General features: G+C 33.8%; 2 protein-coding genes across 2 annotated transcripts; both read left to right on the top strand.

The window, feature by feature from the left end:
* The first annotated feature begins 149 nt into the window (after window positions 1-149).
* Window positions 150-1621, top strand: LOC133032134 (uncharacterized). Its single transcript, XM_061105983.1, has 2 exons — window positions 150-855; window positions 932-1621. The coding sequence occupies exons 1-2, from the start codon at window positions 193-195 to the stop codon at window positions 1619-1621; spliced, it is 1353 nt and encodes a 450-aa protein (XP_060961966.1). The 5' UTR covers window positions 150-192.
* LOC133031925 (uncharacterized) lies at window positions 1619-2805 on the top strand. The gene is made up of 3 exons (XM_061105705.1): window positions 1619-1907; window positions 2003-2520; window positions 2609-2805. Exons 1-3 carry the CDS (start codon window positions 1653-1655, stop codon window positions 2745-2747), a joined length of 912 nt encoding a protein of 303 aa, XP_060961688.1. The 5' UTR covers window positions 1619-1652; the 3' UTR covers window positions 2748-2805.
* Window positions 2806-13863: the final 11058 nt, after the last annotated feature.

Raw genomic sequence — 13863 nt, 5'->3', positions numbered from 1 at the left:
ATATTAATAAGTAAATCTGATTATATTGAAATGAGTTTTATTTAGGGCATAAAACCCAACAGTTACTACTACCCGAAGATTAAGGATAAATTTGAAGAATTTAACCTATTGGACAGGGTGAGGGAATCCCCTTTCAAGTAGTTTTTCGAGAGAGCGCCCATACAATTTTTTGGAGCATTTTTTCATCAGTTGATGCTTCACAAAATAAAATCTGACAAGCCGGACGAGGTCCATTTCTATGTGGGAAGGAAGAGATGTAGATTTGGGAGGGTGGAGTTCGGCTTGGTCACCGGGTTAAACTTATTGCCCGGCCCTACTGAGGAAGACATCAAACAAAATGGAAGCTCTGACCGGTTGATTCAGGAATATTTCAACGGTAGTGCTTCGATCACCTTCGGCCAACTGCGCAGAGTTTTTGAGAGCTGCACAGAAGCTGATGATGTTTACAAGTTGGGGATGGCCTTGTTTGTTATGGGCGTCCTCACTGGTAAGGAGGAGAAGACTGCCGTTCCTCCTTTTGTGATAAGAATGGTTGATAACCTTCCATTCTTCTACGAGTATCCCTGGGGAAAGATTTCTTACACCAAGCTGATGGAAAGTTGTAACAAGGATTACTTGGATGTGAAGAATAAGATGTTGAAAAAGATTGAGAAGGGAGTCACTCAGAAGGAGGCAAAATACTCAGCCTACGGCTATGCTGCAGCGTTGCAGTATTGGGCATACGAGGCCATATTACAGCTGGGCAACGAGTATGCAGTGAGGAGGTCGCATGGCTTTCCGAGAATGGTCAACTGGGAAAGTAAGCCGAAAACTACACTCGGGAAGGATGAAGTCACCAGATTATTTGCGAAAAATGTAAGTTTGTTACGCTTTATTTTGAATTCATGTTAATTTCCATATATTATATTAATATATTTGTTATATTTTTCAGTTGACAGTGTACTCCGTGTTATGTCCTCGGCCGAACGAGATTGAGTTTGTGAGTTACATAACCGGGGGTCAGCCTCCGTTATTTGTTGACTTGGAGGAACTTGTGTTGGGTGAGGATGGGCAACCAACACAGGATGCTTTGCGAAGCCAGGCCGAAAAGCTTGCCTCCACATTGGAAGAACGAGCGGAGGCAGCCCGAATATTTAAAGACTCTACACCACCTCCACCGTCTCCTCCACGTGCACCGCCCGCAGTTCCAGATGGGTCTGGTGTTGACCCATCTGCAGCTTCAGTTCCTGATGGGTCTGGTGTTGACCCACTTGCAGCGTCACAGGGTCCTCCTGTTCCCCCGTCAGCTTCCATTCCCAGCACCTCGGAGGCTCGCGATCCAGTATACCCTGCCATTTTGGCAAGGTTGGAGACAGTGGAGAGGGGGCAGGCCGCTCTGCTAAGAGGACAAACAGCGATTATGGATCAGTTGAAGACCATAATGACGCTCCTGCAAGATCCTGGAAGGCCGGCAGCAGATTCACAGCCACAGCCACAGCCACAGCCACAACCGGAAGAGGAGGCTCGGACACCGGAAGATGACTTCATTCTCCCAAATGATTACCAACCGGATGATGATGACATGTTCTGTACACCTGAGAAGACGAATATCACCAAGATCGGGGATACTCGTGGATTCTGAGGTGCAGGTGTTAGAGACAGCTCCAGAAGTCATGGAGAACCGGAGGAAGAGAAGGCGGCCTAGGTGGTTCGCTGAGTACACTGAAATGAAGAAGAAGGCTAGGGCTACTTCGACACTCGTGAATGCGGACCCACTTAGAGTGGTTGATCGGAAGCTGCTCAAGACTTTTCACAATTGGGTACTCGGCCAGATTGGGAACAATTACCCGAGAGAGTGCTTCACCGGTCGATACCATTCGTCTTGGTTCCTCGAACTGCATACTCCGAAATTTTGGCTTGGGAACGATGTAAGTTTTTAAGACTTTTTTACTGCTTTTGCTTTTAAAGACTTTATCTAACTCTTTTTTATTTAACTCTGACATATTTAATTTTCATGTTTTAGCATTTGGATGCGGCATTCCATTTGATGAGGAGGCGGCAACACTTTTATCCCGAGTCCTACCCGAATAGATGTGTCATAATGCCGTGTATTTTCCCAGCAGGAGTTATTGCTCGGTGGGAAGCTGCGGGTGATGACCAGGCTAACTATCAGTGGGACGAGGGCATATTAGATTTGATCCGAGGGGATGAAAGTCAATTCTTAGCCAGTTGGAAGAACAAGGAGAGAATATATATGGCCCTCTACTTCGATGGAGCAAAGCATTGGGTGGCATTAGAGATAGATCTGGATCATTGGTTGTTGAACATATTTGACTCCAGCCTCGGATCGATTTCCACGAACGAATTGAACCGTCACCTGGAAATGTGGGAAAAATTACTACCAAATTTGCTGCTGCAGGCTGGCCTATTCGAGAGTCATGACATGATCCTCTTGCCTCAACTTACCGCCTCAGAGAGCCAGGTCAGAAATTTCACTTCAAAAGTCATGGATCGGGCCGTTGTTCCACAGACAAAGACAAGGTAACTTAATTACAATTGATTTTTTTGTTATTTAACTTGAATTTAATTTGCACACTTTTATTCATTTACTTTTTATTGTCTCATACAGCGGTAACTGCGGGATGTACGTGATAGAGCACATCGAGTATAGTATGCTGGAGACTACGTTTGATAATGTGCACGATGAGAATATGAAGAAATTTAGAGAGCGGTGGTGTGTAGATTTGTTTTACCAGAATTTAGCATGAACAAATGTTTTTTTTATTTGGTATTTATTAAGATAACAATGTAAATGGTTTTTTTTTATTCGTATGTTTATGTTTTTTCAAGAGTTCATACAAATTTTACGCCTTTCTTTCGTGCAACAAATTATAATAATTATGTAAACATAAAATATCACAAATTCTAATGTTTAAAATAGTCCAACATTAATTCAATAACAATACATAATAGTCCAACCCATCATGATACAAATAAACTAAAAATTTATGTTAAACCTCGGTAGGTGCAAGTGCTTCTGTTGTGTCCCGTGGCACCGCACTTGCTACATTTTCGTGATTTGATAATCCTTTCACCATTACAAGCAGTTCGGTTGTTCTTAATTCTTCCAACCTTTTGCTTCTTGGGTCGCCCTACTGGTTGCTTCTCAACAGGCACTCCAACTGTCATGTTCTTTATGTCATCAGGTAATTCCCAATCATCCTCGTCACCAACTGGCATAATTGTTCCTTCGTATGTTCTCCTCCAATATTCTGTTGTGTAATATGGCGAGCATAGTGTGTACACGCTAATACTTCGCTCCTGAGATGCAGCACATGCATGAGGACAAGGAAACTTCATGCACTGGAACAAGCCGCAAGTGCAACTCTTTTCCTGGAAGTCCACTACGCCACGGTGAGAATCGTTCTTCCAGGGTGAACCTGCAACGTGTAAGGCCCGCATGAGTCAACGTTCAAAAACCGACCTTTTTCAAAATGCAATGCCAAGTCCTCCTCCATTTCTGGTGCTAGGGGTTTCGTCCACTTGTCAGCTTTTTCTTTTCGTGAAGCAAACCACTTCTGGACTTTGGACCTCAGGAATGCTACAGCAGCAGTGATCGGGAAGCCTCTTGCATCCTTAGTTGTGTTGTTGAAGCTCTCAGCCCAGTTGCTCGTCATTACATTGTAACGTACCCCTGGAAAGTACGACCGAACCCATTTTTCAAATCCGATTTCCTCAAGATATTTTGCAACCGCTGGATTCATGGCCCGAATGTTCTCAAATTCTCTGTGAAACTCTGATCTTGAATACGTGTACGCACACGTGTAAATGTGATTCGTGAAGACGTCAGTCTTGAACTTGTGGTTGACGTTCATAATAATGTGGTGGTAGCATGCACCGTGGTGTGCATCAGGGAACACGATATCCAAAGCACGAACAATACTTTGGTGCCTATCCGAAACAAAAGCTAAGTTCTCAACATCACCAATCGTTTCTTTCAATTTTCTCATAAAATAGGTCCAGGAATTGTGGTTTTCACTGTCAACTATAGCAAAAGCTATCGGAAAGATATGACTCCCTGCATCCAAAGCCACTGCACACAACATTTGCCCACCATACCTAGTCTTCAAGAAAGACCCATCAACGCATATAACAGGTCGACAAAACTTAAAACCCCGAATAGAAGGACCCAGAGAGAAGAAACAATACTTGAAGCGACCATCTTCTACCACAAAATCCGTGATGGTACCTGGATTCCGCAACTGTAGCATGTGCAAGTAACTAGGTAATAAAGAGTACGAATCTTCAGGTGTACCCCGAGTCAGGTGTATTGCCTTCTCTCTGCACCTCCATGCCTTTTCGTAACTCATTTGGATCCCATAATCCTTGTGCATACTTTTTCTTATATCAGAGGGCAACTGATCCGAGCCGTCAGTTGTGAACTTATCCTTAATTAGATGGGCAACTATTACAGGTGATGCTTGACGGTTATCTTTTCCTCGAAGATCAAGGGAACATGTATGTACATTATGAAATGTACTCACCTCAAACATGTTAGAAAGTACGTTCTTCTTCGCTCTTAATCTCCACCCACAATCTGTATCCTTACATGTGACGTACCAAATATCAGTACCGGACTTCCTAACGTAGTAGTCAAACCCTTTCTTCATTGCATACAGGCCAACAACCATCTTTAAATGCTTTTTGTCTCTAAAAAACTTTCCCACATGTAACTCCCCGCCTGGTGTGCCACCCGTAGATATATAATGACTATGATCCTCGATGTCTTCTCTTGTATACATTTTCTCCTTGAATTTACCGTAATTTGTCGAAGAAGAAAATGGATCGCTCCATCCAGTCACATTGGTACCTCCAGCATCAGTAGGACCACTAATATCATTGGTCTCTCTACCATTATTAGGACCTGTACTGTCAGTAGTTCCTCTAGCATGACTGGTTTCGCCTGGACGACTACTACTAGTACCAGGTGTTTGACAATTTTCTCTACGGGGCATTCTTTTCCGTGTCGGTGGCCTCGGTGGTATTTGGTACGATAGTGGAGTCAAGTTCAAAGGTACAGCAGCAGGGGCCTCTGCACCTTGGTCGTCTCTTACGCCATCATTGCCCTCAACATAACATTCAGGGTCTGGACCATTAAAAAAACCATCGATGAACGGCATTTGTGCTACAATATCAGCACTCGGCATCATATTGTTTAATTCAGGTAATACATCTGCAACCAACACCTCTGGATTTGTTTCTGCACCAACAAAACTCCCAACCTCGCTACGATTATCCTTAACAAAACTTGGTGTGGGACTAGGATCGACGCAAACATTCTTCTTTAACAAAGTCACAAACAAAGGAATAAATTCATCTGGCTTCTTCGCAAGTGCAGATAAAAAGTACCTTGCACGCTTATCATTTCGAATAACTTCAGGAGGATACTCATAGCCTTTCCTGTACTTGTAATTTACTTCCAATTTCAAGTCATACTCCGCTTTGTCAACATCCAGTTCTTCGTACAAAACATCAACCAAACCTGAGTAGCTTAGGTTCGGATCAATGTCAATTGTCAAAGCGGCACTCCCTTTATAAATCCAATCTCTACCATCAAGCTCCCAAACACCATTATACATAACATACGCATTAACAGTTGAATCTGTCACAAACATTTAAAAAAACACAGTTATAATTTACAACAAAAATCTCACCGAAAAAAATCTTAATTAATCATTAATAACAAAACAATAATACTTAATTGATAATAAAATAATAATTCATAATTCATAATAAAACAATAATTAATAATTCATAATAAAAATAATTTAATAATTGAAAAATAATTATTAATTGATAATAAAATATAATTAATAATTATTACTCAAACCATAAAAAATAAACAATAATTAATAATAATTCATAATTTATAGTTAATAAAATAACTAAAAAAAAATAATTCTTAAATTATTAACTAAAATAATAATTAATAACTAATAATGATTAATAAAAAAATAACTAATAACACAAATAATAAATCAATATAAAATAAATTAATAATAATAAATAAACAATAATAATAGATTACAAAAATAAACAATAATTAATAATAATTCATAATATATTAAAAAAATAATAATTAATAATAATTAATAATAATAAATAAAAAATAATAATAGATTAAAAAAATAAACAATAATTAATAATAATTCATAATTTATAGTTAATAAAATAACTAAAAAAAAATCAATTCTTAAATTATTAACTAAAATAATAATTAATAACTAATAATGATTAATAAAAAAATAACTAATAACACAAATAATAAATCAATATAAAATAAATTAATAATAATAAATAAACAATAATAATAGATTACAAAAATAAACAATAATTAATAATAATTCATAATATATTAAAAAAATAATAATTAATAATAATTAATAATAATAAATAAAAAATAATAATAGATTAAAAAAATAAACAATAATTAATAATAATTCATAATTTATAGTTAATAAAATAACTAAAAAAAATAATTCTTAAATTATTAACTAAAATAATAATTAATAACTAATAATGATTAATAAAAAAATAACTAATAACACAAATAATAAATCAATATAAAATAAATTAATAATAATAAATAAACAATAATAATAGATTACAAAAATAAACAATAATTAATAATAATTCATAATATATTAAAAAAATAATAATTAATAATAATAAATAAAAAATAATAATAGATTAAAAAAATAAACAATAATTAATAATAATTCATAATTTATAGTTAATAAAATAACTAAAAAAAAAAAAATTCTTAAAACATTAACTAAAATAATAATTAATAACTAATAATGATTAATAAAATAATAACTAATAACACAAATAATAAATCAATATAAAATAAATTAATAATAATAAATAAAAAATAATAATAGATTACAAAAATAAAAAAAAAATCCCGTAGGGTCCGATTGGTCCGATTGGTCCGACCATCGGACCCCACAAGGATGGATCGGACCTTGTATTAAAAAATTAAAAAAAAAAAATTAAAAAAAAAATTATTTGGTCCGATTGGTCCGATGGTCCGACCATCGGACCCCTATGGGGACCATCGGACCCTTGTTCCAAAAAATAAAAAAAAAGAAAAACACATCGGACCCGAGGAGGGTCCGACCATCGGACCCATTGGTGGACCATCGGACCCATCGGGTCTTCGCCCCTGCCAACAAATTTTCTTCCACGTCGGGCTAGCATCGGGCCAGCATCGGGCCCCATCGGGCCCGACGAAAAAAATGCAGAAAAACAGCAAAATCCCAGTTTTCACATGCAGCAAAAATTATAACAGAAAAAATAACAAAATAACAGCAACAATCCACAGATCAATCATCAAACACAACATTCTTAATTAAAAATGACAACAACAAACAAGATTTAGAAAAAAAAAAATTAATTACTTACCCATTGATGGAGCTTGTATGTGTTCTTGCTTCTAATGTGGTGGATTAGTGTGGTAGCTTGTAGTGTGGAAGGTTGTAGCTTTTAGTGATGAGTGAAGAGAAGAAATTTTTTTTGGTGGTTGTGGAAGCTTTCGGGTGGAAGGTTTGTTGAATTGATGAGAAAAAGGTTGGAGTGGGTAGATGTAGGTGGGGAGGGTATTATGGGAAAAATACAAAAAGTGTCATATAAAATTAATTATATATAGTTTTAGTTTAGGGGAATAATATATGGGTTATTTAAGCATGGAAATTCAAATTTCCCTAATAGAACCCGTCCCTTGTGTGAGCTTCATGGGAAAGCATGGAGCATTGTTTTGGGTATTGTGACTTTGCTTCTCACATTTAGAGGTTGTCCCCTTAGGGTCTAATGCATGTTTAGGATAGCGGAGAAAATTGTTGGGATTGGGTGAATTTCTTGTGGAGTCTTGGCAAAAAGGTACCAATTCAAGAAAGCTCTTCCTTTATGCGTCTTTTGTGGCAGATTTGATATGGAAAGCGAGGAATGAGAAGGTACATGATAACTTGTTTCTTGATAATTGTAGTATTAATTATATCATGATTACCTTTGCAGAATTTGCAACCATGATCTTCCCTCGTTCAGCCCCAACTCCTATTCGCGGCTAGACCCCTCCCCCCTCTCGATGGACTGGCTGAAGATCAACTGTGATGTTGCAATGGGATTTAATTTTACGACAGTTGCATCTGTGGATAGAAATGATCGATTTGAGATTGCCTAAGTGGCAATTAAGAAGCAACGGGATTTAATTCCATGACAATTGATTGATTTGAGATTTAATTCATAGTTTTATATGCGTAGTTTATTTTTCAACTTACTTATTTATTTTTCGAAACACAACTTATAGTTTTCTTTTAAAAAAGTTGAAAAATCTCACAAAATTTTCAAAATAGAATGAAAAAATATAAAATTCCACCTAACTCTTTGTGTTAAAAAAATTATTAGTTAAGATATTAATAAACCTACATATTAAAAAATATTGTGACAAAATAAAAAATATTATTTATATTTTACATGTACAACACCTAAAAAAGTATTTAAACAAAGTGACTTTTTTTGGTAAATAAGAATACTTTTATTTATAAATTTAAAAAGTTGTGTAAATACTATATTTATATGTATAAAAAGTATTGAATTAGTTCATCTTGTATTATAAATAAATATTTTATTATATATATGTGTGTTAATTTTAAAGAAACTATAAACAAAGAAAAATTATATATAATTTATAAAAAAAAAAATAATTATTAAAGATAGATAATTATTTATATGATAAATTATTTATTTTTATATATTAAATAAAAACTTAAAACTTATTGAGTAAGACATAAGTCAATCATCCTTGAAAGAAAAATATTTCTTAGATGAGTAAATTATGGCAAAATTCTTAATAGTTTCACTTTACTTGCAATTAACCCCTAAAAACCATATTTTGGTAGCAAAACCCCTAAAAGTACGATACCGTTAGTAATTTATAATTTCTATCCAAATTTAGTTGTTAACTGCCATGGTGGATTATACACATGAACATAATGTATACGTGACCCAATTTTATTGGTCCACATAAATAATTATATTAAAAAAATAAAATTAAAAAGATATATATTTTTGTCTACTGTATCATATTTTTAAAAAATATATTTTTTTTTTCTAATATATTTTTTCTTTTTTTCATTTGCCCTCTCTCTCTCTCTCTCTCTCTCTCTCTCTCTCTCTCTCTCTCTCTCTCTCTCTCTCTCTCTCTCTCTCTCTCTCTCTTCCATAATTTTTTTTTTTTGCAATGTTGTTGATATTTTTGTATATAAATGTTCCTATTTGGATATTATTGTGTTCTTTATTTTCAAATTTGAAGAAAGATAATAGTTGTGGAGAAATAAATTTAGGGTTTTCAGGTTTGATTTTTGGGATTGAGATTTTGTGTATATATATGTGTGTTTGTTTATTGGATTTAGATATGTTTAAATTTGGTTTAAGTTTGGTTTGAATTTTGTTTAATTTTTTTGTGAGATATATGGATTTAAAAAATAGGTTGTGGTGGTAGTTTTGGTAGTAGTGGGTGGTGGTGTTTACGGTGGCTATGGATGATGGTGGTTTTGGTAGTGGTAGGTGGTGGTGGTTACAGTAGCTATGGATGGTGGTTGTGACAGTATATAGACTGAAGAAGAAGAAGAATGAAAAAAAATATTAGAACAAATATATGATATGGTAGAAAAAAAAATATTTTTTTAGTTTTTTTATTTTAATTTTTTAATGTAATTATTTACGTGGACTAATAAAATTGTGTCATATGTACACTATGTCCACGTGTACAATCGAACATGGCAGTTAACAGCTAAATTTGGATGAAAATTGTAAATTGCTAACGGTATCGTAATTTTGGAGATTTTACCGCTAAAATTTGAGTTTTGGAGGTTAATTACAAACAAAGTAAAACTATTAGGAATTTTACCGCAATTAACTTTATATATAGATATAGATTTTTAATCAATATAGAAATGACAAATACTCAAAATTCTAAAGCTAGAAAATCATACACCAAATAGAATAGTTCAAGATATATGGAACGCAAGAGCAATTAGATAGTCTTAATAGACAAAAATTACTTTTAAATATTTGTTACAAAATTGTTATGAAATTTGAGTTTATTTTTTGAAGAGATTTTTATTTATTTTAAATATTATTAATAGATAAATTTATTTTTAGATATTTGTTACAAAATGATAATAATTCTTATATTAAATATTACACAATATTAATTTATTGTGTAATTACCAATTGTCTTGCCAGATATAAATAGAATTTCACATGTAATTACCACTTGACATCTAAATATACATTGTATTTTAAAATATAATGTTACACAGTTGCTTTCAAACGCACCCTAATATTAAAAAGAGAGTTTTAGTAATTACATTGAAGAGGAGAGCTAATTGCAACCTCATTTTCTACTTTCTCCTCTAAAATTACATGCTCGAATATTATTTTTTTAATGGAATAGTATCCATTAGTTACAACTTCATCCATGTAAATTTTTTAAAAATTACAAATAGTTTATAGTGTCATTAACAAAGTTCATGATATTCCAGTTTACCATGCGTGTTCAAAATACTTCAAACTTGATTTTAATATGGTAAATCATTTGGAATTTTTTTAAAAATTTACAGTATAATATTGTAACTATAACAAATACTACGGTAAAAAAAATATTTTGGCATGTATTTTTGAATGTGGAGATTGAGAAAGAGGTTGTAGAAGGAGGTTATAATTAATACTCCTCATAACTTTAAACGTAACATACAAAGACAAATAAGTAAATTTATACTATGAAGTTTATTTGTATATATTTAAGGGATATTAGTAGCAAAACCACTCGAATTTTATTTTTTTTAATACTTAACCACATTAATTTAATTTTTGACGGCAAAACCTACTGAACCCTCATTCTACTTTTCTCTTTACACTTCCGTACAAAAATTTCAATTAAGTGCCACAGTGGACTGCTCACGTGTACACGTGGTAAATTTTTAGTGGTCCACGTAATATTAATTCTTAAAATATTATAAAATATAATTTCAAAATTATATTTCAGTCAACAGTGATAACATGGGATTCATTTTGAAAATACAGGATACTACAAAATAATTGAAATCAACAAATAGAAATTAATAATGGTTTAACACAAAATCAATTCAGAAATTATAAGCACATAGCAATTAGGAATGATATGAGAAAATACTTAAAAAATTCAATCCTAAATAATTTCCAAGGTTTTTCAATAAACTGATATCAATGTCCCGTTTAGGCGAGAGTCAAAGTTACCATCCATTGAATAGAGTTGTCAGCTCATCTAAAATGTTAAACATTCTAGCAACCTTTTATTCGATCAAGATTGGAATCCAGCGTTGTCCCGTTTAGGCGAGAGTCAAGGCTATTCTATCTTATGAGCTACTACCATCGTTTCGCAATTTGCAAGTCAAATATGGTCGCCACCATTAGGGCGATCTATACCATATAAAACACTTACAAACTACTTATCTTTCGAGATTAAACGATGCAAAATTGCTAATGAACGTTCCTCCAATAGGGAGGATTACTCACTAAAACAAACGCGATGTAAAACCCACAATGGAGATCGAATATCTTAATAATAAAATAAATAAATTATAAACAAAAATATTTTATTTTATTCTTTGTTTATCTTTTTTTTTTCCTTTTCTTTTTATTTCTTTTTTCTTTTTTCTCTGAAACCCTAATCCTCTCCACACTAACCTATCTTCCTTCTCCTTCTTCTTCTTCTCCAGAACCACCACCACAGCCAATATCACCACCATCATAACTCCTCCCACTACCACCACCACTACATTCACCATTGCACCAAAACAAAGAAGATGTCAGAAAAGAAAAAAATCAAATATCACCTGCTATGAAAATCCAAACCCAGAATCAAATACCCAGCCAAAAGATCGTCGTCGGTGATGTTGTGGTATTTTTAACACGCAAGTATACATATCGTTAACAAGTTATATACTCATAAAGAGTGAGGTCGATCCCATAAAGATTGTAGTTAAGTACTTTAAAAGTAAATCTTTATGGTTATATCGAATTTTAAAGTAAATTAAAATTAGAAAGCAATAAAACAATGAAAATAAGAAGTAAGTAAATTAATAAGGAAATTAATGATTATTAAAAGTTAGGGTTTTCAATTTCAATTGCATCTATTGATTATGGTTTAACATGATTCTATTCCTATTAACAAATTCTATGTTATAGCAGGTTTACTTAGGTAATTTATAGTCTTCTCAGATATATAAACCTCGGTTACATGCAAATTTTCTACTGTCGTGATAAATTAAACATGTTAAAGGCATTAAACACAGAAACTCTTTAAGGTATTGAAATTTCGATTTCAATTGCATCTATTGATTATGGTTTAACATGATTCTATTCCTATTACCAAATTCTATGCTATAGCAGGTTTACTTAGGTAATTTATAGTCTTCTCAGATATATAAACCTCAATTACATGCAAATTTTCTATTGTCGAGTGTCGTGATAAACTAAACATGTTAAAGGCATTAAACACAGAAACCCTTTAAGCTATCGAAACCATATAGGTACTCTCGTCCTATATCGAAATTTGGTTCTATTTCACTATAGCATAATTGACACTTACTTCTCAAATTTTGTATCAAAATCATAAACAATTAATTGAGGGCCAAGCAATTAAATAAAATTAAGTACGGATGAAATAAAATACATAAAAATTGAGGGAGAATTAAATCACATTAAAACTAAAAATCAATGTCAAACAATATCCATCTAAACCCTAATAAACTGTTTAGCTGCTCATGTTCATCGTAGTAATTTCGCACATATTAATTTAGAGTAGAAGAAGAAAATAGAGGAGAAAAGAATGTTAAAAATTCTGTGGAGAAAGCCTTCAATATCAATTTTGCTCTCGAAAATTCGTACTCCTTGATTGCTTGTTAAAAACTATGGAAGTCCACTTCTTTTATAGCTAAAAAATGATAAAAAAAAAAGATAAAAGATGCTGAAAATCTATTCTGCTTGATATTAGAAGGGGCGGGTCGCGGCATGCACTTCCTATTTTGTGTGCAGTGAGCTTTTATTTGATCTTTTTTTCATTCCTTCAATATTTTCCCTTGTTCTTCTATTTTAAATCTACAAAAAAAAAAAAAAGATAACAAAACGTGTAAAATTGCTCCAAACAAGAGTAAAACTAAATTAAAAACACACTCAAATTAACCTAAAAATAACACTAATAATATCCTAACAGGTGACCTAATCGGACCGTCTAGTGACAAATCTAATGGCGCAAATCCTCTAAAACTAGTGTTCCTTCAATTCATGACCAGTCGAAGCACAAAAGAATTGGGGTTTTTAGGTTCGAGACCTAGTAAACACGATCTCCTGGTCTTGTTGGACCACCCACGACTGTGGATGGCTGTTTGGCCTGCTGTCATTGCACTGGGAAATTGGAAGAGAGGGAGCGAGGGAAAGATGGCGAGGAAGAGAGAGGGGGTCGAGTTCTTGGCTTTTCGAAATCGGACAACTGGGTTTCAAGGTCCCTTTGGGACCATCGACGTCAGAAACAGCCAGTTTTTTGTCTTACCACGTCGTCGAGCAAGAGAGAGAGAGAGAGAGAGAGAGAGAGAGAGAGAGAGAGAGAGAGAGAGAGAGAGAGAGAGAGAGAGAGAGAGAGAGAGAGAGAGAGAGAGAGAGAGAGAGAGAGAGAGAGAGAGAGAGAGAGAGAGAGAGAGAGAGAGAGAGAGGTTGAAATTAGGGTTCACAATTAGAGAGAAGAAAAAGAAGAAGAAGAAATATATATATATATATTATTGT

This window comes from Cannabis sativa, chromosome X (genome assembly GCF_029168945.1).
Source record: "Cannabis sativa cultivar Pink pepper isolate KNU-18-1 chromosome X, ASM2916894v1, whole genome shotgun sequence".
Taxonomy (NCBI): domain Eukaryota; kingdom Viridiplantae; phylum Streptophyta; class Magnoliopsida; order Rosales; family Cannabaceae; genus Cannabis; species Cannabis sativa.
Note: the sequence above shows the minus strand (reverse complement) of the source record. Positions and strands in the feature narration are given on the sequence as shown.